At 36.5% G+C, this 27,530-nt stretch overlaps 1 protein-coding gene across 1 annotated transcript; it reads right to left on the reverse strand.

Annotated features, from left to right (window-relative positions):
* Positions 1–593: 593 nt before the first annotated feature.
* ugt8 (UDP glycosyltransferase 8) lies at positions 594–27,063 on the reverse strand. The gene is made up of 6 exons (XM_082164679.1): positions 26,889–27,063; positions 17,708–18,534; positions 10,262–10,404; positions 7,614–7,690; positions 4,043–4,262; positions 594–3,404 (listed from the first exon to the last, which is right to left on the reverse strand). The coding sequence occupies exons 2-6, from the start codon at positions 18,530–18,532 to the stop codon at positions 3,044–3,046; spliced, it is 1,626 nt and encodes a 541-aa protein (XP_082020805.1). The 5' UTR covers positions 18,533–18,534; positions 26,889–27,063; the 3' UTR covers positions 594–3,043.
* Between the last annotated feature and the right edge of the window lie 467 nt (positions 27,064–27,530).

The raw sequence follows: 27,530 nt of genomic DNA on the forward strand, positions 1-27,530 counted from the left end.
GAAAGACTGTTCAATTAGCACTAAACAGTCTTAATACACAAACATGCACACATTATCTGCTAAACTCTCAGTGAATAATTAAGAGAAAGATGGGATAATGTGTCAGTTTATCTCTTAATCAACACACAAGTATTTTCTGGATACACACCCATCTAGTGTGACAGCGCTGAAAACATAAGGACAACACCTGATACCTGCTGTCCAACAGGCGTGTAGTTTTATACTCCCACCGCAGTCATCTGTTATCTAAGAAATAAGAAAAACATCCTGCTGTCTTTTTTATTGCAAAACGTATTGTAAAAAAAACAATGAAAAAACAACAATGGTTTGATAAATGTTTCTAAGCGCTTTCACAGGATAACAATAGTGATTTAGCAAAGCGTATCAACCTGATAGCACCAAACATTTTGCAGAATAAGGATTAGACAAAACTATCAAAGAGGTCATGGGAAAAAACCGAGACTTCAGGACAGTGGAACTTGACACCACGCATGTGCCCTGTGACTTTCAGACTAGCTCACTGAATTTCCATTGGTGTTACAGGCGGCAACATCTTCTTACACAGTCAAGAGAGAATCATCAGATGACAAGAATAAGCAAACAAAATGTTTAATGTTTATTTAGCATTAGTACTTTTGTTTGTCTTTTTATGTACATGATAACACAGACACACGTGAAATCATTATGAATAAAAAGAAAGAAGAAAAGACTAAACTCCTGCGAGCAGCTTTTAACATACGTCTAAGGACTTGATCAGGAAACAGACTACAAGAGACAAAGAAAGGCATTGATGTACTGTGAACTGGAGCATTGGTTTTAAATCATCAGTATATAAAGTGAAAGCTGGGCACAAGTAGGCTCAAGCAACCCCATTCAAATGTGCACGCATACATTTTCACAATCTATAACCACTCACAAACACACAGCCTTTAATGTCAGAGCCCATCTGCAGCTTTTTTCTTTGTTGTTAACCATCTAATATTAATACTGAAAATCATACAAAACAAACTACAAAAATAATTATAATGTTCAAAGTGTTCACTGTTTCACCAGTCATAGCTCTAATGCATTTGCAGCCAGTGTATTTTCAAGTATGGACAGTCTAAAACAGTGCTTGGCTCAAGAAATGCTTTAAACCTCATGGTAAAAACAGTTTCCAATTTTTATGACTTCAATAATTCTTCAGTTCGGTTATTTTGGTTTTATGTTCTTAGGTGATGGTGTTTTGGTGATATGGGAAAAATATGGTTTACAGTATATGAACAGTGCTAGAACATGACGGTGCTGTATTATACAACACTTTTCAAGAACTGATAACCTTTATAATCTCCACTTAATGCAAATAACTATGCCTACTGGCTTAAATATGTCCACAATTTCATAGTCATTCATAAAAACTTAAATGTAACGTACCACTTTGTATTTTGATAAATCAAGTGCATTTCAAATGTTGTGGTGCAATTGAAACAATTATACACTTCCAAATTGAGACCATTACTGGTAACAGTTCAGTCTGACATTGAGTTGTAAAACCAGCATGTGATTTTAACAGGTTGTCCAGTGGCATTTAAAAAATAAAATAAAAACTCTGAGGGTGAGAATGCACTTTAACGCACAAATAATTTGCAGAAGTTCTGTTTATTGCCACTTCAAAACATATTTTGAAAAGTTGCAGAACTAAATGTTAGATTGAAATGTTACCAAAAATCGCCTTTCACAGAACCTCCGTTGATGAAAATGGCTGAAAGTTAGAAGGAGCAGTAGAGCACCATGGGATATGTTAATTACAGTACAAAAATCCTCCAGGTCACTCTAGGCCTATTGATTTGTGGGAACATGTTAGTAAACAGACTTTTTCTTTGATAGCAACACTAGTCTGATACACGTTATAATAAAAATGTAGTTTGTTTGGGACATTTTGAGACACACAGGCACTCTTCTGTATACCCCTCCCACATTTGAAAAAAAATTACTGTTCCTCCTATGATTTGCTCAATGAAAGAAACCATACAGTAAAGATGAACGGAGGACTTTAAAACCTAAACATCCATGAAGCAACAGAATAGGGTAAATGGCTTAATTCAAATAAAATGTATAATTTTGCTCATTTGAACCCATATCTGCCAACAAGTGGACTGTGTGAAGGGATGTTACACGTGATCTGCACCCTTCTGAAGAGAAACTAAAGTTGTGCTATCAACTCATTAAATGACGCTAGCTGAGAATAGCAAAACAAAAGGGGAAAAGTGGTAAAGATGCTCTAAGAATGTTAGTAGGCCTATACTGGCTCCAGGAATACCAAATTATTGTAAATGGAAGCAAGATTTGAAGTTTAACTGTTCTCAACAAAGGCTCTAGCCTTTTGCATAGATAACTAGCAATATAGCAACTAGCAGCATTAGCTTGTGCAGATTTTTCTCTAAAAGAAATGAAGTTGTAAGTTAGCAAAACATGCTATAGGCCTACATATTTAAAGATTAAGGCAAGGCTGGCAGCATAAACATTAGCAAATATGCTAGTTTGCTAATATCCAAGAATTAATTTTGCTTAAGAAATGAAAATGAAGGGATGGAGTGCGTGAGAAATAAATATAGAACATAAATTAAATTCAGTGCACAACAGTCAACAGGGCTCTGTGCACAAAACAGTCTGAAATTTATATAAATAGATAGAGATCTTTATTGTATTTGGATGTAGTGAAACCTGATGCCCCATGATAACTTCTTGTTAAAACCACTAACTTCTAAACTTCAAAACCGTTGCTTTTTCCACAAGTATAAACTCAACATTCAGGACCATTGAACAACTGAACATTAACTCCACTCAACAAGGGGAAAAACGTCCTCAGGAGTTTTCCATTTATGTTTTCAGGTTTCCTTCCATTCTTCCTTACTTTGGCTTCCTACTTACAGTTCATTGTTTTAATGGTTGGTTTGTTTCTTTATTGACCCATGTATTTATTTCCTGGATAGGCCCTGCTCTGAGTGAAGAGTAGTTAATTCCTCTCTTTAGTAAAGCGTTAGTGTTGATTTCTCCTAGTGCTTTACTTTAGTTTCTTATCTGTACTTCTAACATGGCCATTTCTTTTGTGCTTGCCATTTGGAATTCCATTATGACAGTGTCCATTCACCTTTTCCCCTGGAGATGAACCGCGCCCCACTCGTGATTGAATGCACTTGCCTATTCGGTATAGGCAGTAGCCAACAAGAAGCAGACACACTCCTATCACAATGGCGACGTCCAATAAGAAGTACTGGTAGGTGGGGATCTCGTAGACTGCAGTGCGGAGGTGATCGGCGCCGTGGTGACGGAGTATATAGCTAATCCAGTAAACTGCCCGATTCACTGGATGACCAGGCTGATCTTTATGAATCTGAGACAGCAACTGTGCTCGCTCACGATACCTTAATAGAAAGAGAGATGGAAAGGTTTCAGAACATCCAAGACAGCAAAAGCACATCACCAACATGATGTTGATCTTGGCCACAAGATGGCACTGTACCATAGTTTCTCTTCCTAAACACTAGTTTTCATTTTGGGGTGAACTGTCTCTTTAATATAACTAAAAGCTCTAGAAACTATTTTTTAGACTACGTTGCTCTTTGGCTCCATTGGATTTGTTGAAACACTATGGATCTGCAAATATTGACACCATTACAGGGTCTTCAACAGTTCTTGTTTATCGTTAAACTTGAGTAACCCCAATTCCACAGTCATTAAAATTTAACCTGGCTGTGTGTGTGGGTTTGGATTTGTATTACCTGTTTTTTTTGACAAACATTTTACAATGGCTGCAGTCAGATAGTGTGTGTGTGTGTGTGTGTGTGTGTGTGTGTGTGTGTGTGTGTGTGTGTGTGTGTGTGTGTGTGTGTGTGTGTGTGTGTGTGTGTGTGTGTGTGTGTGTGTGTGTGTGTGTGTGTGTGTGTGTGTGTGTGTGTGTGTGTGTGTGTGTGTGTGTGCGTGTGTGTGTGTGTGTGTGTGTGTGTGCTTAACAATGCACTTTATTCATTTTATACAGGCATTTTATACACATATGATTTACCTTTTGTCTGTAATGACATTAACCATGGCAGTATAAAGGTCTTCCTCACTCATCCTTTTCCACTCAAGCATTATGCCCATGCCTTTGGCCTGAACTCGTGTCATGGTGTCATAGTGATCTCCAAACAGCGGGACACCCACCACGGGCACACCGTGATACATGGCCTCATAGATGCTGTTCAAGCCCCCGTGGCTCAAGAAGGCCCGTGTGTTTGTCTGTCCTGTAGGTGAACAAGAGGTCCAATGTGAGAGAAAAAGTACAATTATATTGAAAAATGTGCAATTTACAAACAAATACCATGAATCCCTGAACATTTACCATAGCTTCTGCATTGTAATCATCATTTAACTGTGGCATTTTGAGTGAGACCATAGTAACTACAGGGTTACTGGATGGATGGCTCCTCTTTACCATGGTAACATTAATAACACATTTTTTTTTGAGTTGTTGTAATGTTCTGGGTGGTTGCCAGGCCATTGCTGTGCAGATGCCAATGTGGTTTTTTTTGTATATATATACTGTGGTTTTCTGGGTAGTTGCAAAGACATTGCTAGGATGTTCTGGCTGGTTGCCAGTGCATTGCTATGTAGCTGCTAAGGTGTTGTTCTAGGTGGTTGCAAATATGTTACTAAGGCCTTGTCCACACTAATGTGTTTTTATTTGAAAACACATATTTTTCTCTCCGTTTTGGCCTTCTGTCTACACTGAGATGATGTTTTTATGAACTTTCTGAAAACGCTCTCCAAAGTGAATACATTTGAAAATGCTGTTTTCGCGTTGTAGTGTGGACTGTGAAAATGGAGGCATTTGAAAATGATGACACGTTTAGTCATGTGATGCATATTGAACCGATGGATATTCATGTTTATACCGGTATTGTGCCTGTTTTGTGCTATTTACTTTCACACAGTTGTTAAAGTATGTTACTTTGCCCACTCTTGATATCACAGTCCTGCAAATATGACAAATAATTAATTCACATTTACGGCAAAACATAAGAGCAGTAGCGTTTTAGATCAAACATATAATGGTGAGTGAGTGCGACCTGGATGCATCAGTGAATGGTGAGATATTGTGCTAAATAAAATGATCCTGACAGAAGAATTGCGTGACAAATTTTTTATTTTGTCTGTTCCATCTATGTAATGAAGGTTTACGCATGTGCAGTTGGGTGAATTTAGCGTTTTCCAACGTTTCAGTGAGGACGAGAAACTTTTGGAAAATGCTTAAAAACGCTAATGTGGATGGAGAGCGTTTTGAAATGAAAATGCATGGTTTCAAATGTATCTGGATTAATGTAGACGTAGCCTAAGGTGTTCTGGATGGTTATTGGCCCTATAATGAGCCCACCCTATAATATTCTGTCTCCTTCATTTTAACTCTCCAAATAAGTGATTTGCCCATTTTATCATCTGTGAGTCTGATTGCTTGGAAAAGTAATGGCACACCTGTCATTGATAAGTGATTAGATGCATAATTCATGTACATGGCATAAACAGTGTCAGATGCGTTACACACCAATGATCAATATTGAGGGTTTTGTATTCAGGAGACAGTAATAGTGATGTGTGCCTCACAAAATTCCAAAAGGAGACAGTAATAGTGATGTGTGCCTCACAAAATTCCAAAAACTATAAAGTAAAACTGCCATAATTCTAATAAAATTTAAGTTGACAACTTGATCAAATAATAAGCAGTTTTTTTTTTATTCAGTTGCTTCTGTCTGTACTCGTTCCTCCCTGTGCCTGCTATCACTTCTTCCTCTGTATGAGTTACAATGAACAAAGAGTTTTATTCAGAATCACTAGTTGTACATTAGCTATCAAGCACTCTCCTATCTCTTTAAAAATACATTTAAAAGACACATAGGAAAATCAAAGGAACATTTGCATACTTTTTTGTAAATTTGCCCGAGGCTTCTCACGGATAGAGTGGAGTGTGTATCACTGTCTCACTGGTACTAACATGAAGCAGGACTGTTTCATTTCATGCATAAAGCTCAGTTGCATTACAGTGTGTTTAAGTGCATTTCAGGCTCCGACTAAAATGGAAGTTAAATCATTGTTGTTTACTGTGACAGTTTTGACCATGGGTCACTGATCTTGAAGTTTAGTCCAGCTGAACCTCAAACAAATAGGTGTTTGTGTTAAACAGCTGAGGGTCCTCAGAGAAGAAATCCCTTGGGTTCACCCTGTCTATCGACTTTGTGTATCAGACTTTTTTCTAGTCGTTACTTATGGTTGAATGAGAAGACCAAACTAATGGAAGACCAAAGCACAGGATGCATCAACTAGGTCATTCAGAGAACAGGAAGTGTGGCGGACAGCAGAAAGACAGTGAGAGAAAGAGAGAAAAGACAGAATGATGGAGACATAAAGGTCCTCTGTGACCTCAAGCCCATGGTGTACAATGAGACAGAAACTCATTCACACAAACAAACACACACGCAGGCTTTGTGTCCTCTAAGACAACAGAGACATTATCCTAAGAGATGCAGAAAAGAGCAGTGAGGAGGATGTGCTCTCTCTCTTCCTTACACTAATACAAATAAAAAGAAAACATCTTTTTCTAAATCGGTTTTCTATCTAAACAGCCTTAAAACAAGGTATAATTTACTTGAGAGGAAAAACTGCCTAAAAGTTAAAGACAAATGTTTGTGTTTTTAAACTTATCATACTGTGAATGCTAAGTAAAAATAGAAAGTAAAAAAAAAAAAGATTAGACAACAGGGTAAGTTTGGAATTGGTAAGATTTGTTTTGTTGTGAATTCCCCATAGCTCATAAAGGTTACATTTATTTGATCATAAAACAGCAATATTGTGAAATATTATTATAATTTGAAATTTGTTAATGAAAAAAATATATATTTATCCCTGCCATGGCAAAGCTAAATTTTCAGCAGCATTTTGCATTACTCTAGTCTTCAGTGTCACATGGTCCTTCAGAAATCAATCTAATGATGATTTGGTGGTCAAGAAACATTTCTTAATTAATATTTTAATACTTAATGTTAAAATGTTTGTGGATATTTTTTGTGGAGGATTCTTTAATGAAGAACACAAATTTCTAAAGCACAGCCTTTATTTGAAATACAATATTTTGTAACAATGAAAAAGTCTTTGTCACTGTTGATCGCTTTAATGTATCCTTGCTGAATTTATTTAAAGTAGTAATTTCTTCTTCTTTTTTTAAATAGTAAGGAGGACTGGAACAAAAATTCAGTCACACTTGAGATTAGGGTCCAATTCTCACTATTAACTAACTTTTAATTAAGACTTTTGCCTCAAATAACTCCTAATTACTGCTTATTAATATAGTTGTTAAGTTTTGGTATTGGGTAGAATTAAGGGATGTAGAATATGGTCATGCAGAACAAGGCATTAATATGTGCTTTATAAGTACTAATAAACAGCCAATATCTGAGTAAAATGCATGCTAATAAGCAATATAGTTAATTGTGAGAATTGGACCCTAAACTAGTGTTGCCAAAAAATCCAGAGGGAACATTCAAACTTCATATGACTTTCTAAAAATGTACTTTTATTTAGTGAGAGATAGGATGTATACTTACCCAACAGGTCGTTCTGAGGCATCCAGTCCACTAGTTTAGTATTGTTGCCAAGATTTGGGGGAGGAACTCCAGAAAACCTACAGAGAGATTGAATTCAGTAAGATACAGGCAGCTCTTTCTATAGGCTCTTTAAAAAAAATTAGGCCATAGGGCTAGTGAATGAGACAATTGTCAGCTGATAAATATGAATAATTTGTAAGTTAGTCAAAGCATCAAAGATACATTGTGAGATCAGAGGAGTGGGGCATACTGGGGAAAAAAGTACATTAGAGTAGAGAGACAGAGACCAATTATTTTGCATGCATAGATTGGTTTAGTAACAAAGCTTACATTCAGAAGGCAAATAAAAAGCAAAAGATGAAAAACAATCCACCAGCATCAATCAAACATGTGGATTCCTTCAGAGCTTATAAAGGCTACAAAGTAGTCATGTATGCCGTATTTAAACATTATTTTTGAAAAATAAAGAGCAATAACCATTATACTTTTCAGCATGTAATTGAAAGGAACATGAAACTATATTCATTTGACTATGTAAAGTGACAGATTTACAAATAAAACAAAAACAATGTAGGATGGGACCTGGAAGTCAAATTACTGTGGTAACTAACTAAAGGCTGCTCTTCCTCCAAAATCCTTCCTCCTCTTTCACCAAAAGCAATGCCAAAATAGCTAATGTATAATGCTATTTGTTAACATTTTGTGCTGACAACATGGCCTAGGCGACATCAGAAGAAAAGGGAATTAATTTTAGATTATGAAGATTTAGAATATGGAAGTATGTTGCACAAATGATCACAATGATTTCTGAAAGATCATGTGACACTGAAGACTGGAGTTATGATGCTAAAAATTGCATGACTTTGCCATCACATTCAAAAGTTACATGATAACATGATAAAAACTGTTATTTTAAAATTGTGATTATATTTTACAATATTACTGTATTTTTGAATAAATAAATGCAGCCTTGGTCAGCATAAGAGACTTCTTTCAAAACCATTTAAAAAACAAACCCCAAATTAACTTCTGAAAAGTACGTATATTGATCAATTAAAGGGTCAACTGTAATTTGATGTTGGCTTTAAGAAATAAATACTGTGAGTCTTTGGATATCTGCTAAATGACTAATTAAACCAACAGCAATAGTTCTTTAGTGGAGATTATATGAAGCCTTTGCTTTGAAGTCTGGCTCAAGACTTAGTAAAGATCCGGGATTAATGTATGTCTTCTCTGTCCCTGGTGGGCAAATGCACACAGCCTACAGGCAAGTATGTGCCAAACCTAATGACAAACATTCAACAGTTACTAAGAAACCTGACAGCAGTCAGTGACTCTAATAACCATTACTAAAATGTATGCTCATGTCAGAAAGAAAGAGTTCAGACCATATGTTCATCACGTAACAACAGTGGTATATTTTGTGGATCACTGGAGTGTGTCTGTCTATCTGTACATTCTATTTATCTGGTATGTGTGTGTTCCCTGGGCATTTCCCCTCCCAACAGTGTCCTCATTAGTAAAGTCTTGCCATGGCACATTTGCATGAACACAAGAAAGCAACTGAGATTATATGGCATGACTACGGGAGTCATGACAATATGAATGCCCATGACAAAAAAAAAGGTGCTGCTATTTATAAGCATTTTTTTTTTTATTATTATTTTTTTTATAAAGAAACAAAATTCCTTCAATGAGAGATTTAAAGTTTACATGCACTTGTGACACATTGTCCATTAACTGATAAGAGCATCACATCTCAAATTCCCTAAATTCTTTTATACATTTTATAAAATATTTTAAAGTAAATAAATAATTCCCTTATGTGGTTCCAGACCTGCTGGTTGATCTTTTCCATGGCATTATTACTCATGGGACTGAGGCTTTCAAGCTTCAAAAAGGAAAATTATCATGATTACAGTATCATTAAAGTGGTTCTATATTAATAGCAGAGTTAAATTTTGGTCTATTTTTCATATAAAGCTCATATGGCTTTAGATGACTTGGAATATAGCACACAATATTAACTACTTTTAGATAGTCCCCATTTATTGTAATTAAAAAAGTAATCTGTAAAAATCTTTAAAAATGTCAAGTCATATGGGTTTATGATGAGTATATAATGACAGAAGTTTAGATTTTTGGGTGAACTACTCCTATTATGCACAATTCCTATATAATTTAATGTGAGGGTTTGAGAGGCAATTTGTATACCATTTTAGAGACCATTTTGTTGTGTATTGTAATGAATTGTAAAGCCCATTGTAATGAATGTGTATTTCTGAAAGTTTTAAACACAACATACCACAGTATTAAATGATGATCAGAGTAATGATTACATAATCTTTTGCAGATTGTCTTTTTAAGAGACCTGTGACCACATCTCATGTATTCATGAAGTTTTGCATTTAGAAACCATTGGAAAGTCTAACAAACCATCAGATCATTTTCAATGAGGGTTTACTGGTTTGGAAAAGGAAAACAAAAAAGTAAGTTGTAGCCACAGGCTTATCAGTGGCCTGCCACCATATCAGTTGCCAATGGATACTTTGTGATAGAAAAAACTTTAACGGAATGATACGCAGGGGACTTGATCTGTTGGTAAAATGGTTCACCGATCACTTGAATGAAGGAATGAATGGCAGTACCTCCAGATGACTCTCTGGGGTAGACGGCTCAAGGCTCCAGCAAGTTTCTGAGCAATGTCATCTGACAGATACTTCACTCCTGCACCAAACGACACCACCACGAAACCATGTTCATCTGTATTCTTCACCCAGGTTTCAAACTCCTGTACACACACAGATCAAATACAACACAGTTCAACAGTCCATCTATGAAATTTGTGATGACTGTATTCACAAGACAAAGCAATTCAACATTACATGGAAATCAAAAGCCAGACCAAACATTTCAAAGGATTGTATATAAATCAAAAAGGTTTATTTAAAGCATCATTTTATATGACTAAATAAACCTAACATTGTTACATCAACAACGTTTTACAGTCTGATGAAGTAGAAATGCAGTATGAGGGATCACCAGCATGTTGCAACCTTGTCCAAAGGGACAATGCTAACTTTCAACTTTCAATTCTAAACAAGTGAAAACATTTTGATCATACTATGAAATTGTTTTAAGGTGTGGACATGTCTTAAGCTACTTTACCTTTGCCACAGAACCCCTCAACCTGAACTATTCATATAAGATTTCTCAAAACCTGTTTCTCATTTTGTCTTTTTTAAGCCATGTAGACTTTAGACCAGGTGTGTCAAACTCATTTTAGCTCAAGGACCAGATTTATTCAACCTTTGCACATCCACAGAGAGCAATCTGGAGAATATAATGTGCAGAATGGTTCTTTTCTGCTTTAATAACCAACACTGGGTAAATCAAAAAGGAAGCATATGAAATTTACTAAAATAACTTAGATTACATTTACATATAGTAAAAGCGTTAGTTTACCCAAAAATGAAAATCCCATAATTTACTCACCCTCAAGCCATCCTAGGTGCATATGACTTCTTTTAGCCAAATACAATCGGAGTAATATTAAAAAATATCCTGGCTCTTCCAAGCTTTATAATGGGAGTGAAGGGTACCTTACATTTTGAAGCCCAAAAAGTGCATCCATCCATCATAAAAGTTATCCATAAGGGTGTTAATAAAGGCCTTCTGAAGTGAAGCGATGCGTTTTTATAAAAAAAAAAATCCATATTTATAACCTAATAAACTATATTCACTGGCTTCCGGTAATGGCCATATGCGAGTCGAGTTCCGGCGGAAGAGTGATGGCTGAAAGAAGAAAGTCATATACACCTAGGATGGCTTGAGGGTGAGTAAATTATGGGAAAATTTTCATTTTTGGATGAACTTACCCTTTAACATACACATAAAAAAGAAATATCACAGAATATTGACCAAACAACACTTCTCTTGTATTAAAGATAACCGTAAAATAAGCCACCTAAACCAGAACACCACAAAGTAAAGCCTAAAACAAAACACTGTATGGCTAATATTCAGCTCCAAAGTGGAAAAATTAACAGGACTTTTTTGTGACAGTTGTGTCACACAAAGATATTTTGTTAAATAAAAATGTGTTCTGTCATAAAAAAAAAAAAACCTTCATATGACTAATGCTTAAGAGATATAACAATGACGATGATGGTGATTTTGGGGTTAACTGTTTTTTATGGAATAATATTTAAATTCATTTCACAAACTGAATGCTTGAATTACTAATGAAAATGTAAATTATATATATATATATACACACACAGTGATAAACATTGAAGCACACACTGTTTTAAAATTATAGCCATAAGACTTTACATGTCATGTGACTAATGTCAAATCAAGTCACCTTTATTTACTAATTTACACAGTGGCGTAACTTTGTTTTAAAAAGTGGGTGAGATGGGGGGGGGGGGGGGGGGGGGCGTTGCTGACACAATGCTAAATCATAAATCAGATGTATGTACAATAACATTACGATTTCCAGCAATTGATTTAAATAGTACATTGGGTTTAATTTGTTGTTTAATGAGGTCTAATGTATGTTGTTAGTGGCGAGAATTTTCACGTGAATAAAAACATAAATCCAACTATTTTAATCGCGGATTTGGTCGGTCCAGTGGCAGAACTTTTGCCAAGTGTGTCTGAGGTTCTGGGTTCTAATCCGCACTCATATAGGTTTTTTTTTATTTTTTTTATCAAAACCGATTATGTTTATCAGTGGTTGTATATCAGGCAGGGACACGTTTGTGTGCATTTTGTTTTATAATTTCACCGGAACGAATAGAGAGCCGCCACAACGGATTGAAGCGCGCGTCCGAGTGAAGACTGTGCGCGAGCCACAAGAGAACACAGTATCCGTTCAAAAACAACACATTTCAGCGCTAGATCGCCTCTTATTTAACAAACGAACGAAATGAATGCTCTGCTAGTTAACTGGAGATGTTTTATTTATTTGTATTGGTACATTCGTGCCGCGAGATGTTTCAAAAGTGGTGGGGACAATATCGACCTTAGCAAAAAGTGGTGGAGTCCCACCCGCCCCACCCGCAAATTACGCCTATGAATTTACAACATTGTCATGTGCTAATGAATATTTACTGAGACTGTTTATGTACAGATGTATTCAATCTTTTAACTTTGTGAACCTGATGACGACATCATGTTAGTAACCTAGTAACTTGGACACAATATGTGCCAGAAGTTACCAGAAAAGGGACAGGGAGTTACTGTCTGTAAAGCACTGTTTACATGGAGCAAACATAACCAGAAGTTCATCCACCTAGAAAAGTATACACATGACTAAGGCGTATTACAATATTAGTAATAGCAACTCAAACTGATTATGCTAAGTAAAAAGTGCATTGTTGGTACTATAGTGCAATTGTAAGCACAAAAAATTATAGTACTAATGAGACTTAGCCTTTTGTGTTAGCAGTTAGCATAGCCTCAGAATGAGCATGTTTTTGTGTAAGAACTGTTTTCTTGCTGTCTGAAGCAGTCCAGCTGCAGCTGAACAGCCTGCATTGGCCTGGCACTAACTGTCCGCCCCTCACACTGGTCTCAGTGTCCTTCATACACACCCGACAATGGGCACATTTACACACACACACTGCACTGACAAACACTATTTGCATTATGGCTCCACAGCATACAATGATGCCATTTGGGCGCTTGGTATTCCAACAGTGCAAGCTTAGGTTCAGAACCCCCACTCCTATTCAATGGACAACTCCACGCAATCACCCGCATTGATAAGAACGACCTTTGTGAGCATAACGCCCTGGTGGCAAAATCAAAACTTTATATAATTACGGGTGAAATGAGACTGAACATAATAATGACTTACATACACTAGATTTATATAAAAAAAAATGTTTATACAGAACTTGCATTTTGCAAATTTTTACCACATCAGGCCTAATGAATTTGAATAAGTGGAAGGTGGACCAAGGTCACTGTTAGAGAGAGTGGGTTGTGGCATTTGTTAGGCTGAAGATCTTAAAATGAAAATGAGGTTCCTGCGTCAGTCGATCCCCATATCATGACGTAATTTTCTTGGCATTCATGAACTCAAGCGCCAAAAGCACTGCATGTGCACATAATGCACTGAAAGAACAAGGAAACTTTGGAATGTATACTAACAGTCGATTGTGGAGCAGACAAACACATGTTGGTATTTAAATTGATCCAAAAATACTGTTTATAAGCCTGCCTATTGTGAACTAGTATAGACAACAAAAAGAGTGATTAGGAACGCACAATATTAAAATGATATACTATTTTGACGAAAATAATAAAAAAATTAAAATAAAACACTAAAATCTAAAATCATTCATTGTAAATGCTGAATTTAGACATCACTTTATAATGTACAGTATGACAATTATTAAATTATTAAAAAAACACTCTCAGTAAAGTGTATCATTCACCAGCTGATATTAAAGTTTGGGGCAGTACCCTAGGCCCGCTCATTTATATGCCTACCCCCTCCCATATTTCTGATTGTTTAAAATAAAATCAGTAGGGATTAAAGGGTTACTTCATCCAAAAATGATCACCCAAATCATTGACTCACCCTCATGTCTTTCCAAACCCATAAGTCTTTCATTCATCTTCGGAACACAAATGGAGATATTTTTAATGAAATCTGACCGATTTCTGTCCCTCCATTGACAGCTACGGAACTAGCCTACACCTTTGACGCTTCAAAAAGAGATTGTAAAACTAATGAGAGACGTATTCTGAAGAGACGTAATGTTTTATATGATGAACAGATTTAATTTAGGCTTTTATTCACATTTTAACATTGATCAGCGAACATACTGTAAATAGAAGCTCAACCGAACCTGCTTGGTGTGCGAGAACAAAACTCATTGCACATCAAGTGAACATGCTTGAACTTCCGTTTACCACCAATGATGTGTGCGTTGATGAATGTTTATGTGAATAAAAGCCTGAATTGAATCTGTTCATCATATAAAGCGATTGTGTCTCTTTAAAAAATTTGGACAAACCACTCAATTCATATGGATTAGTTTTACAATCTCTTTATGAACATGAAGTGGTAGTTGCGTAGGCTGTCACTGGAAGGACAGAAATCGCTTAGATTTCATTAAAAATATCTTCATTTGTGTTCTGAAGATGAAAGACAGTCTTACGGGTTTGGAACGTCATGAGGATGATTTCAATTTTTTTGTGAACTAATCCATTAATGTGTGCATTCACAGCATGTTTACCTGGTGTATTTTCTTTTTCTTTTTTCAAAAGCTGAGCTACTGAGGATGCCATGTGAACACTAGGTTTTTCATTTGAAGAAGCAAGAACAACACATTTTCTTTTTACTTCTGCGTAGGAAAATTGAAGATGGTCACTGTTCTGTCTTTTCCCTCATAGAAGTTTTGGACACCTGGGGCCCTATTTGAACAATCTAGGCGCATGGTCTAAAGCAAGTGCAGTTAGGGCGTGTCCAAATCCTATTTTGCTAGTTTAACGACAGGAAAAATGTTGGCGTGCTCAGCGCGTGGTCTAAAGGGTTATCCCTATTCTCTTAATGAGTAATGGGTGTGTTTTGGGCATAACGTGCAAAAAACCAATCAGAGTGTAATTTCCCATTTCCTTTAAAAGCCAGTTGCGCTCGCGCCATGGCGGATTCGCTATTTACATGGCACAATTTGCAAAAGGAAAGACTGAACGCATCTCCAGAGAGCAAACGGATCTGCTTGTGCGTGAGGTTAAAGAGGTTACACAATATTCATATTTTACATTGTAATCCTTTTATTTTTATTTGACATTTTTGTGTGCTGCTGCGCGTCCCTGTGTGTGTAATAAGCAGAGTGTAAGCACTTTGTGGACCCGCCTATAGGCGCACATTAATAAAACATATATATATATTGCGCCATTGACTTTAGACCAGGTTTCAGTTGCCTCAAACTAGCAACGTGCCAATACATGTGCCTGAACACACCTCGTTTTCAGACCAGAAATGGGCGCAAATGCATTTGCTATTTAAACAACGTGGCACAGGACGTGAAAATGATAACTGCGTCGGACTGAAACTAGCAAAAAACACTTGCGTCGCGCTTGGCGCTGCATTGCACCGGGTGTATAATAGGGCCCCTGATGTCTTCCCAAACATGAGTCTCTACTCTAAACTGTAAAAGATAATGATCACACTGCCTGATTTCTTGATGTGTCGAAAGAATTTTTCTCAAGAATCAAATCAAGTTTGAGATCATTCATAACAACGTTGCATTCAAATAATCTTTCCCTGTTGCCTTTTGAACAGGAATTGGTGGATTCTCTGGACTATGCTTGCATCAACATTTTTAATAATCATCCTCAAAGACTTATGTAAAAGGTATAGTCGCCGAGCTATATGCTGTAGTTTAGGTGTATCATTTGTATTAATTAAATTATTTATTATTAATATTTGTATGTTATTGTTTACAGTGTTTTTGACCCATGTAACTCTAATAAATAAGTTATTCTAATAAATAAGCTTACGACACCAAAATTTTAAATACCAGTGAAATGTCACAAAAACTAGCGGCCTCATATAAAGTTCAACCTTATTAAAGACAAGTGAACATTCAGTAATACAATAAGAACAAATAAACAAATTGCAAGCAATAACAAATAAACAATAGAACAAAAACACAAATTAATTCAACAGGTTTTTCAGGAAGGTCTAGTTCAGGTACAGAAATTGAATTATCCAATATAAACTAACACTGCAAAGTCTTCACTGTATAAATTAAATATAGATTATTAACCATATTAAAGACTTTACAATAGTTATTCAGTTGAGAGCAGTGAGTGATATTTCTTTTTCTTTTGTTGTTTGATTAAAATTAAAAACAGAAAGCAGCAGGAATATTAGCCTGCTTTCACTTTAAGACTAAATGCATAGATCCAATATATATAAGTGAAAATACAATTCTAGCTATGTCACTGCCTTAGAGTAATAATATATACCCTTAAGGTACGACTACAGACCTTTTATGGGTAAACAAGATACATAGATGACCCTTTAAGAGTACAGCCTCAATAACAAGCTGTTGTAGCCCTATAGGTAGAATCTTTGCACCTTTTCTCTGACAGTAAATGCTATGGTGGCTCAGCAGTGCATAACACAATGAAGAAGAAAAAAACAAAGCGAAAATAAGCCACAACATAGCAAAATCAAGCCATGACACAATGGAATCAAGCCATGGCACAACGTTCCTTTCTCAGCCAGGTACTGGTATAGTAAAACCATTTCATTAGATCATTACCTCTAGTATAAAGCCAGAATGTTAGCATTAATGCACCCTCTATGGTGGCCAAGAAATATCACTATGAAATGGGCTGATATCGCAATAGTACACAAGAAGTGCGTGTGAATGTTTCTGTGTGAATTGGCCCATATGGGAAGTTCAGTATTCTGGCTTGGCTCATTCAACTCTAACGCAGAACCTGATTTCACCAAGTGCAACATGTTCCTGAATCAAAATCTTTGTTGATTTTGGAACAACATTCCAATCAACCAATCAGGTTGAGGGACAAGTTTACAGTTTATGTAAAGTTTAGGTTTACAATCAGGGTTTGGTGCTTCTACATCAGTGTTATTCACCTATCATTTGCCTCTGATTTAAGGGATAACTTATGGTTAGGGTTAGGGTTTACCGGATATGGATAAGAATACATTTTCAGACAGGAATGTTGTTCCTGGATCAACAAAATCTGTTGACCCAGGAACATGTCTAACATAGCCATAGATATGGACGACTTAGGGAAGAGCCACGTTAAAAGGGAGGTTCACACATCAATAAATAACTAACAAATAAGTAGCTGAATTTAGCCTTGTGATAGTACACTAGTGCGTCGAAGCATTTTTATTCTGTTGTGACTTAGACTTGGTTCCACTGGATGTTAACTTATGTTTGCTTTTAAATTTTGTTGTGCTGTGCACTGCTGGGCCACCCTATTATGGTACCAATATCTTGTGCATCCCTAAAAGTCATGACACTAAAATAGTCGGAATAACATAGCAATGTTTAGAGAAGGTTTTAAATATAATAGCATTGGTTTCTTACCTGTGGCAAGGGGCTGGGGGGTTTGGTAAGGATGCCCCCAACATAGACAACATGTGGCAAAGTGGGTCGTGGGAACTCCAGTGCCAGGTCAGTACACAGCATCCAGAGTCGACTGTTCTGAACCAGATCATGCATGGATACCGATGGCTGGATGTTGTACTTCCTCATGATGCGATCATACTTGGGTAGAACCAGGAACTGAACACCAAACCTGGAAACCAGGTACACTGCTGTGTTAGCTACCCGTTGAAACAATGACATACGGTCCGTTAGCAGAGAGTTAAATTCTGGGACGTAAGACAGAGGTGCTGGTGCCCCAACTTCCGCAGGGTACCACAATCCTGTGCTGAATACGGCGTACTGGACACCCAGGATGTGAGCAATGACAAATCCACACATCTCATTGGGATCAACGAGCAGGAGATCAAAACGTTCACGTTTTAGCTGCTCCATGACAGAAGCACTCCCAACAGCGGCATCACAGTTTTGAGAATAGTGGTCTAGGATGTCAAACAGCTCCAGTGCTGTGAGACGCCCCGAAAAGATGTTGCGAACTTTTGATTGGAGGAAGTCGTCAGCTGAGGTGCTGTTAAAGATTCCAGGGTAGCGCTGGAGACGATAATGGTTGGAAGGTGGGATCTCCCGACCTTCAGAGACCAGGAAAACTGTTTCATGGCCCTCGGCGTGGAGAGCAGAGGCCAGGGTCTTAAAGATATACAGGTGGCTCTCAAACATAATTGGAGGAACTACCACTATCTTAGCTGCCCAGGATAAATTTGCAGCTAAACACCACAATAATGTGGCAAGCAGGAAAAAAGGCTTCATGTCTGCAGAAAGAAAGAAAGAAAACATTATTAGTGACTCTTTTGTCTATCATTAACCCCTGTACTGAGCAATAACATAAATCAATCATTTGTGTTAGCATCCATGAAAGCATAACTGAGCCTGTTGCAATATTAGCAATGCTAACTAATTCTATTTCCAAACAGAAAGTGCATTATGGTCTTCTGTTAACATTGTAGTGGAATTGTTATCACAAAACAATAAATGGGATTAATTGTACAGTATTTAGAGTTAGTAACTCAATGTTTAATTTTGAAAGAACATGTTTCAATCAAGTAGGTCAAAAATAAATGTAGCTGCTTGTTCAATTTACTTAAATAAAAAAAGTTAATCCAACATAATTCTTTCAAGATGTTCTCACAACTTAATTTCATCAAGTTTAACCACTTCACTTAATCCATTTGAGTTAAGACTACATGAATGACTTTAGTTGTGTCAAAGTACTGTAGCATTATTGAAAATAACAGGATTTCCGCTTCCCATCATGTTTTGCACAGTGCTGGATAGGGAGAGTAAACGATGAAATAAAGTGATATTTATGCATTTTTAATCAAGATAATAAAATGGGGAGACTTGTTTTAAAAGAGTTTCTGTTTTAGGGAGACACCATTGTGGTGAAGTGTAGAACATGTGTGTTGGGACCCGCTAACAAGAATTTAAGTTGTTTTAATAAAATAAGCCACTGCTATGAGAATGCCATGGATGTAACCATGATGCAAAACCCAACAAGGAAATCTATGTTAAGCTTGTTATGTGTTATCTTACTTTAAATTAATCATGGACAGTGGTTCCATGTGATTGAAACATGCTATTTCTACTCAAATACTTTAGGTAGGATGAACTTGATTGAAAAATGTTATTTAGACACATTACTCAGCTCATAAAAAAGAAGTATTTGAGTAGAGAAAACATGCTTCCATTATGTGAAACCACAATCCATAATTGAGTTGAGTTCATTTAAAGTATCATATTTTTAGTGTAGCCTCAGAATGACCAGGATATTGTTTACATAATTAATTGCATCAAAATAGCAACATCTTTATCATTGCATGAGCCAAAGCTGAAGTGCTGTAAAAATAATTATCAACTGTTATTGTTCATGATTGTTGCTAATTTTACTGTGTTTGTAAATTTTATGAGCTCTGACCATTTGTCTGAATCACAGCTTCAAAACAAAGACTTTGCATAGTTGTAAAAGTGCAAATTTTCTAAATTCTAAATCATCAAAGGGATAGCATTTAGAGTCAGTGGCTGATTCAACCAGCACAAACAAGACACACACTGTGTACTCTTTGTCAGAGCAAATGTGCATCATGACTGAGGTTGTATGTGTGGGTGACACTGTAGATTGTTTCCTGTGACCAAAGTTCATTGTGTAATCTGCAAACATACACACACAGAAGTCAATTTACCATCACATACATATTTCACACAAAATAGCCTCCTTGTGCTCCCAACTATATTCAAATTTATGGGTTGTTCACACTGCATTTGTTTTTCAGATTTGATCCTTAGAACTGTTAACAATCAAGGCAAATTTCCCTACACTCTTCTCAAGCAAATTAACACAAGGAAGAATTACATTTCAGAATTTGTATCTACATGCAGAACAATATGCAATAATTAACAACATTATTTACATACATATGGGGTCAATACGATTTTTATTTTTATTTTTTAAGAAATACTCGAAAAAGCTGAAATACTTTTATTCAGTCGTTCACATTAAAGGTAGGGTAGGTAGGATTTTTCAAAAAAAAAAAAAAAAAAAATTGTTTAAACTGTCTTTATATACCAATACATAATTAAAATGTAAGTGCTCTGAAAAAGAGAGTATAAAAATCGAGTGACTGTAGACCTTTTAATCTGCAATAAACACAGCTCATTATTTCCATCCGGGACGAAACAATTGATTGGTTTGGCCGACTGTCACTCACTCTCGCAACCATGGCTACCACCACTGTTGCTACAAGATCTGCCCATATGCGCGCGCACCCGTTTGATTTGAGGAGTGCAAGAGAGGCGCGAAACCTACGAAGAGTAAAATTATGGCAGAGAAAGAGCATTAAAAATTCAAAGCACCTGCATATGCAGTCAGCGAAGGCAAACAAGGCAAAAACTACTTCCTCGGACCCTGGTTGCCCGCACTCTTGAACGACCTCCTCTGCTTCGCCCTCGACCCCGGACCTGTCCTCGAACCGACGATGCGGTAGGCTTGTCTCCGGAGTGTAACGTTAGTCCTCATCAGTCAACAATGTTTTCATCATGGAAACTCTTACATGCAAAACACCGTAGCCTATTATGAATCTTACACGAAATTCACCTTCATCACAGTGTAACTGATGGTAATGGAAAAACGTGTATCAATGCAAACTGTTTTTAGCTTTGCCTTATAAATATAGCTCGTTACCTATAAATATAGCTCGTTACCGAATCAAACAAAATATATTTTAAACTTTACCAGTATCGATATGCTAGCTTGATAGTGAGTAGCCTACTAAAAGCCATCTTATTTGTTTATATTTATAGTGATAAAGTTAGGTATTTTATTACATGTGATTCTGACATGATGTCACTGCATGCACTGCACTCCTTCCTCTCCACTCGTCTCAGGTAAATAAATAAGTAAGTAAATAAATGCGTCTTCCAGCTAAGCCTGAGCGTTTGGCGTCGCGCGTTCATGTGTTTTGGGGGCGTGGCTTTGGAAGGAGCTCAGAAGGGAGGGGTGGAGTGAATGGAAATAATGAGCTGTGTTTATTGCATATTAAGAGGTCTACAGAGACTCGATTTTTATACTCTCTTTTTCAGAGCACTTACATTTTAATTATGTATTGGTATATAAAGACAGTTTAAACAAATTTGGAATGTTTTTTTTTGGAAAATCCTACCTACCCTGCCTTTAAATCGATTGTCCGGGTTGTGTTCAGTATTCCTGTGTTAGGAACATGTTTCCTTTGTTCTAGTTTGTCCCGCCTGTGTTAATTTCTGTGTTTGTTGCCTTGGTTACTGATTCAGTTACACCTGTTGTTTAATTCATTAATTAGTTTGTTCTATTTCAGCCCTATGTTTTGTTCTTGTCCATTATTGTTGCGAAATGCTTGGTTGTTCTGTTAATGTCGAAGAATTTGTTCCTGAGTGTTTTGTTTCTTTTAAGTTATTGTAAATAAAGTTAAGTTGCTGCAATTAGATGCATTCTCCTCATCTTTGCAACCCAGATGTGACATCGATGGTCTCTTGCTGTCCTCTTGACCTTACAATTCATCAAAAAACCCTGAGAAAAATGTATCACAAGCAACACAAGTGTTTTCAACATTGATAATAATAAGAAATATTTCTTGAGCACCAAATCAGCATATTAGTTTTCTGAAGAATCATGTGACACTGAAAACTGGAGTAATGGTGCTGAAAATTCAGCTTTACCATCACAGGAATAGATTCAATTTTAAATATATTAAAATATAAAAGTTATTTTAAATTGTAATATTTCACAATATTACTTTTTATTTTTATTTTTTATTTTTTATTTTTTATTTTTATTTTTTTTATTTTTTTACTGTTTTGATTAAATAAATGCAGCATTGGTGAGCATAAGAGACCTTTCAAAAACATTTTAAAAAATCTGATGCCAAACTTTTGAACAGTAGTGTATTTTTAATATATATATATAAATGTCACACAGGAACATTTTGGAATGATGATAAATTAATAATTGGATCATAAAGAGACAGTTTGAACTGATTCACGGAAGTCACATTGTTTTTGTTATTAAAGTTTAAATCAGAGACATTGAAACATCTCTGCTTTAAAGGAATAGTTCGCCCAAAAATGAAAATCATCCCATAATTTTCTCACCCTCAAGACATTTTAGGTGTATATGACTTTCTTCTTTCAGCCCAACATAATCGGAGTTAAATTAAATAATATCCAGGCTCTTCCCAGCTTTGTAATGGCATTGAATAGAGCCTAGGTTTTCAAAGCTCCAAAAAGCACATCCATTCATCATAAAAGTAATGACTCTAATGGGTCAATAAATGCCTTCTGAAGCGAAGGGTTTTTGTAAGAAAAAAATATAAAATATATATAAAACAAATGTTTAAAATATAATCACTGGCTTCTGGCAACGGCTGTGCGCGCGTTCACAAGACAGTTGAGTTCTGACCACTGATCTATATAAATTTATATATATAATTTATATAGATCAGTGGTTCCGGCGGAAGGGACGTATGACCCGACGTATGACGTAGCTCCTCTTCTATTATACTGATATCCTCCAACATTTTTCTTTAAAACTTCTCGTTTTAGACTTCTAATTCATGACCGCCATTTTGTTTTGCTCTATCCTCTGCGCTTCCGCGAAGTTCAATTCTCACCTAAGCTTACGCTACGCCTAAGTCATACTTCATACGTCAGGTCAGAGGTCACCCTTCCGCCTGGATCTCAACTCTCTCGTGAACGCGAAAGAAGAATGTCATACACCTAGGATGGCTTGAGGGTGAGAAAATATTCATTTTTGGGTGAACTATTCCTTTAAAACTTTCATACCAGTAAGTCATAAGACTATTCTAATTACATGTCAGAATAAAGTCATTTGAGCCTTAGAAATACAATAAATCAATAAAAAATTACCAATTTAGCACATGGTTCTCAGAAAATGTCTGCATGACTTAACGTTAACAGCCCCAGACTTTAATAATAGGTTTAAACATTCCCTAAGGCTTTGATGTTCTCATCTGCATCTTTAGCCTCGCTTTAGTCTCACACCTTAATTAAAGAACAACCTACGGCAGGTCATGAGTCTGGAGATCCAATAAACAAGTGTATGTGATAGTGTGAAGGGAGAAAGACAAAGATGCACACAAAGGTAAATCAAGAGGCAAGAACAAAAAGGTATTGAGAAAGAGGGCTTTTTATTCCGTTAATGAAGTCCACGTTGTTTCTAAGGTGGACATGTCCCTGTGTAATCTGGGCAACTTTCAAACTATAGTACCTTTATTAAGGTGTTCATTCAAATGAGGTTTGCCACATTTCTCTTTCCTCAGATAGCTAAATCAACAGTGTGCTGCACGGAAAAATCCACTCCAAGAACAAGAGCAAGGTCCCTGTCAGTAAAAGTGGAAGCTATGAATATTGCAGTTGTGTTTAAGATTTACAAACCGCTCTGTTCCCAAAAATACAGAAAGATTGTCCTTAAATAATAAAACATGTTCAAGTCAAGTGTGATGAAAGCCCTACCTGTAAGCAACAAACAGGTGTTTAGTGGTGTTCAGACACAGTAAAGCTTCAATTGTGAGAACAAGGAGACTTCAGAAGGTATGTTTCCCCGACCATATAAGCCAGCTGGTGGGGTAAATTTCCCATTTCTCTTGCCTTTAAATGACGGCTGTTGTTTCTACTGTGACCCTTCCACCATTTGGCTCTCTCAGTTTCAGGTGGGCTATCACTATTACAACTTTTTTATACCAGACTGTTTACGGTTGCCATGGCAACCATGCCAGAGTCAAGCTGTACCCTAGCAACGTCATAGCTTGTGTTACTAATGGACGGTTCAGGTTTCCTGCCGATCAGAAAGGAGAATCATTCGCTATTAAACACATGGAAATGTTGAGATGAACGATAAAACCCGATAATGTGATTACATTGTTGTCTATGCTGCCACATAAAAAAGCCTGATGGAAATGTATTCTCTTGATCACTACCACTTATTTCCCATACTATAATTAAGTAATGCATTAAACTGCATTTAAAATCAACGATACGAAGGATACGAATACGATACTGCTTTTTGACATAATAATAACTACATGATCATTAGACTACAACAATAAAAGTATAATATGCACTAATACTTATACTGGTGATTATTGTTGTTATTACATTATAATTATTGTGATTTACATGGTCAAAAAAAGTTAATGAGAATAAAAATGTGTTATCGGTATATCTCAAAACTGCCTTCCAAAGTCCTTAATAACAAGTGAAAAAACACCCAGGTTTTTAAGTCAAAGCCAAAATTTGGACTAATATGAATTTGTTTGTCATGTAGAGCAGGATAACACCTTCATACTTTTATGAAAACATTATTATACTGAAGGGCATTTGTGATTTAGCACAAACCATTACCAACTCTTTCTTCATCTATTCGTTAAACAGAAACAGTAAACATTTTGAGAGAAACACTGCATATTGCATTAAAATAGTGCATGTGTCAGATTAAAGCATTTAAACAAACTTTCTAGGAGTCAGGGAAAGGTTATCTACACAAGCAAGCACAGCTTGATGATATCATCATGCCGTTTTACATGCCTTCAAGACCTGAAGTCACATTAACACACGTGCATTGCAGTCAGGTGACACATTATGATCATGCTATCTGATAAGGGCTAATGAATACCTAGACAATCAATCAAAGAACAAATCCATGGTGTGATCAGAGTGAGTTCTTGTTAGGGGTTATCTGGATTTCTTTAACCACAATGGGGGATTTCCCTGCTCATGCAAAAAGCTTTTTATATTCATCAAACAAGGCTAAATAAAATGTAGACATCATATTTTACGTGCTTTTTATTTTGTTTTATTTTTGATACAATAAGCATGGACAAAAGGTACCATGACAAGGCCATTTTCTGCTAAATTAGGTAACAAATGAGCTTGATCTAAATCTCTAATGTTTCACTAAGGTCACACAACTGACATACCAATCTCATTCCAGGACCTGGAGCTTTGTAAAAAAGACCTTCCAACTTAACAACAAGTTCAGGGCTTAATGTTGACAACAAACCCCCGCCAAAGACCCCACTAAAGGCACTACATGCATACATTGAGAATAAGCGATTGGCTAATGGATGAGTTGCGTGTGGTCGGCGAGTATGTGCAATATGCAAAGAAATGCAAAACCCGCCAGGCCACATCCTTTTCAAGGAAAAGAGGTCCTCTTTTCAAAAGAGGACAAAACAACTGATTGCATCTTACAGTAAATCTTAATGTCTTGGAAAACAGATAAGATTGATTTCATTGAAGTATTAAAATAATATCTTGAAGGATTGAAAAGATTGAAAGAAAAATGATATACACAATACTTTTTTTATTTAAACAGCCACATTAGACTTCTACCATCACACCATTTCTGATCAATACTAGTGGTTTTCACTAGAATGAACAAGATATACACAGGTATCACAACAGAAGGCTGTAAGGTAAAGTCCAAAACACAGGCACTTATGACAACATTAAACTGGCCAAACAGGATCTTCCCTCCCCCCACTGCACACGTGCACATGCTTACTATATGCCCTTTAAATGATACTGCTCTGACAAGATGGAAAAAAATGAATGAAAATGCTGTAGAAGTGGTGAGTTTTTCATATTATTATTTTGAATTACATTACATCATGGGACACTCTTTTACATACATCAAATTGGACACTCACTCAGCACTGAAGTGGGGACTGAAAGATGGAATTCACATATGATATCGGTTTAGAGAGAAACTGTAAACTGTGCAAGGCAGAATATTAACACATTTATGCTTGCATTCACCAAGCTGGCCATGCTGGGGGGTTTATTGGTCTGGATATATCTTAAATATTCTAAAACTGCATTATTTGAATACACACGTTCTATAATGAATCTATGTTGTGTACACTTGTGCTTATCCAGAGTGCAAGGAAAGTGTTTTAGTTCTTTTTATTGTTTGTCCGATTTGTCGTCTTTAGTACGCCTATCAATTATTTTGTGTGTAGGCTATATCTCACCTTGGACATCCTTATATGTCATTGACCCCTGTGTAAATTTAGGCTATCCTTAGTTTCTTTCTCTTTATACCCAGAAAATAGCCTATTTGAACAATTATCCAGAAAGTCTCCCCCTCCAGATTTATCTTATAATAACTGACATTATCTCTTTATTTTAGTTTAGATTATAAAAAAAAAATTTGATCGATGATAAGCAGGAGTTGAATGTCAGTCTTACTGCAAGATGCCCCCTGCTAAACTAACCTATCGCTGGCCAGTTAAATATTAATGAAGTGGGCCGGTAAAAGTGAGCAGGTAAATCTTTAGATCATGTCCCAAACGCTCACTAGTTTCTCAATCCTCATGAAACTATTTTAAAGACATCATGTGACGGGTACTCGATCATATCACGATACAGTATTATTAAAAGAAAATTAAAATAAAAAAAACACAGAGACTTCAAAATGTGTCACATGCAGGAGCAGCGCGAGCACAAAACAACCCGAAGGACACACCTTAGTTTAATCTTCCTGTAAGTAGCGACGGCTAATAACACTGTTTCTAAAAACACCTGTTTCTAAAAGGAAACGCCGCCCTTCGCCGCTTACCTGTACAGGTGAACCCGGTAAACTCGGTGTCCTAATGTATGTGAAATTCACGTCCCCTCAATCTCCTGAGCCTCTGACACTTTTACATAAATCCACAAACGGTGTTGGCCGGTTAAAACTGCGCGTTTGCCACAACAGGCGAGGTGGTTTTCCCAATGGCTATGAGATGAGGCGTTGTGTATTAGAACTCCGGGGAGGGCGGGTTATGCGAAACCTCAATTCACAGTCACTGCAAGGGAGTGGTCGAACCATGGCAGTGTAAACGCTATAACAATAGAGCCCTCGGCCTTCCAGATCCCCTGGGCAGCGTCAGGTGCTCTTTCGACACAGGTATATTTGCGTTTGAGGAGCGTAGGCACAGCGCTTCCGTTTAGGCAGAGCTGTTATATGATAAAGACTCACAGAGTCATTGACCACTCCTGAAGATAACATCTTCATTCTACCTTTGACGTTATAACTCTAATAACATGCTAATACGCCTGTTGACTGCGTAATAGTAAAAAAAAAAAAAAAAAAAAAAACATTTCGAGGATTAATTAAGTGTTCGGTTATAAGGATGAGGTTTACAAGACTTCTTAAAAGTTAATTGGTCACACTTTACAATAAGGACTCATTAGTTAATGCATTAACTAACACGAACTA

Source organism: Leuciscus leuciscus (assembly GCF_965113295.1).
Source record: "Leuciscus leuciscus genome assembly, chromosome: 3".
NCBI lineage: Eukaryota > Metazoa > Chordata > Actinopteri > Cypriniformes > Leuciscidae > Leuciscus > Leuciscus leuciscus.

Coding starts and splice junctions, on each gene's coding strand:
- ugt8 (XM_082164679.1), bottom strand. CDS start 18,532: ATGAAGCCTTTTTTCCTGCTTGCCACATTATTGTGGTGTTTAGCTGCA. Junction 10,405..17,707: donor CCCCCAGCCCCTTGCCACAG/GTAAGAAACCAA, acceptor GTGTGTGTACAG/GAGTTTGAAACCTGGGTGAA. Junction 7,691..10,261: donor CCCCAGAGAGTCATCTGGAG/GTACTGCCATTC, acceptor ATCTCTCTGTAG/GTTTTCTGGAGTTCCTCCCC.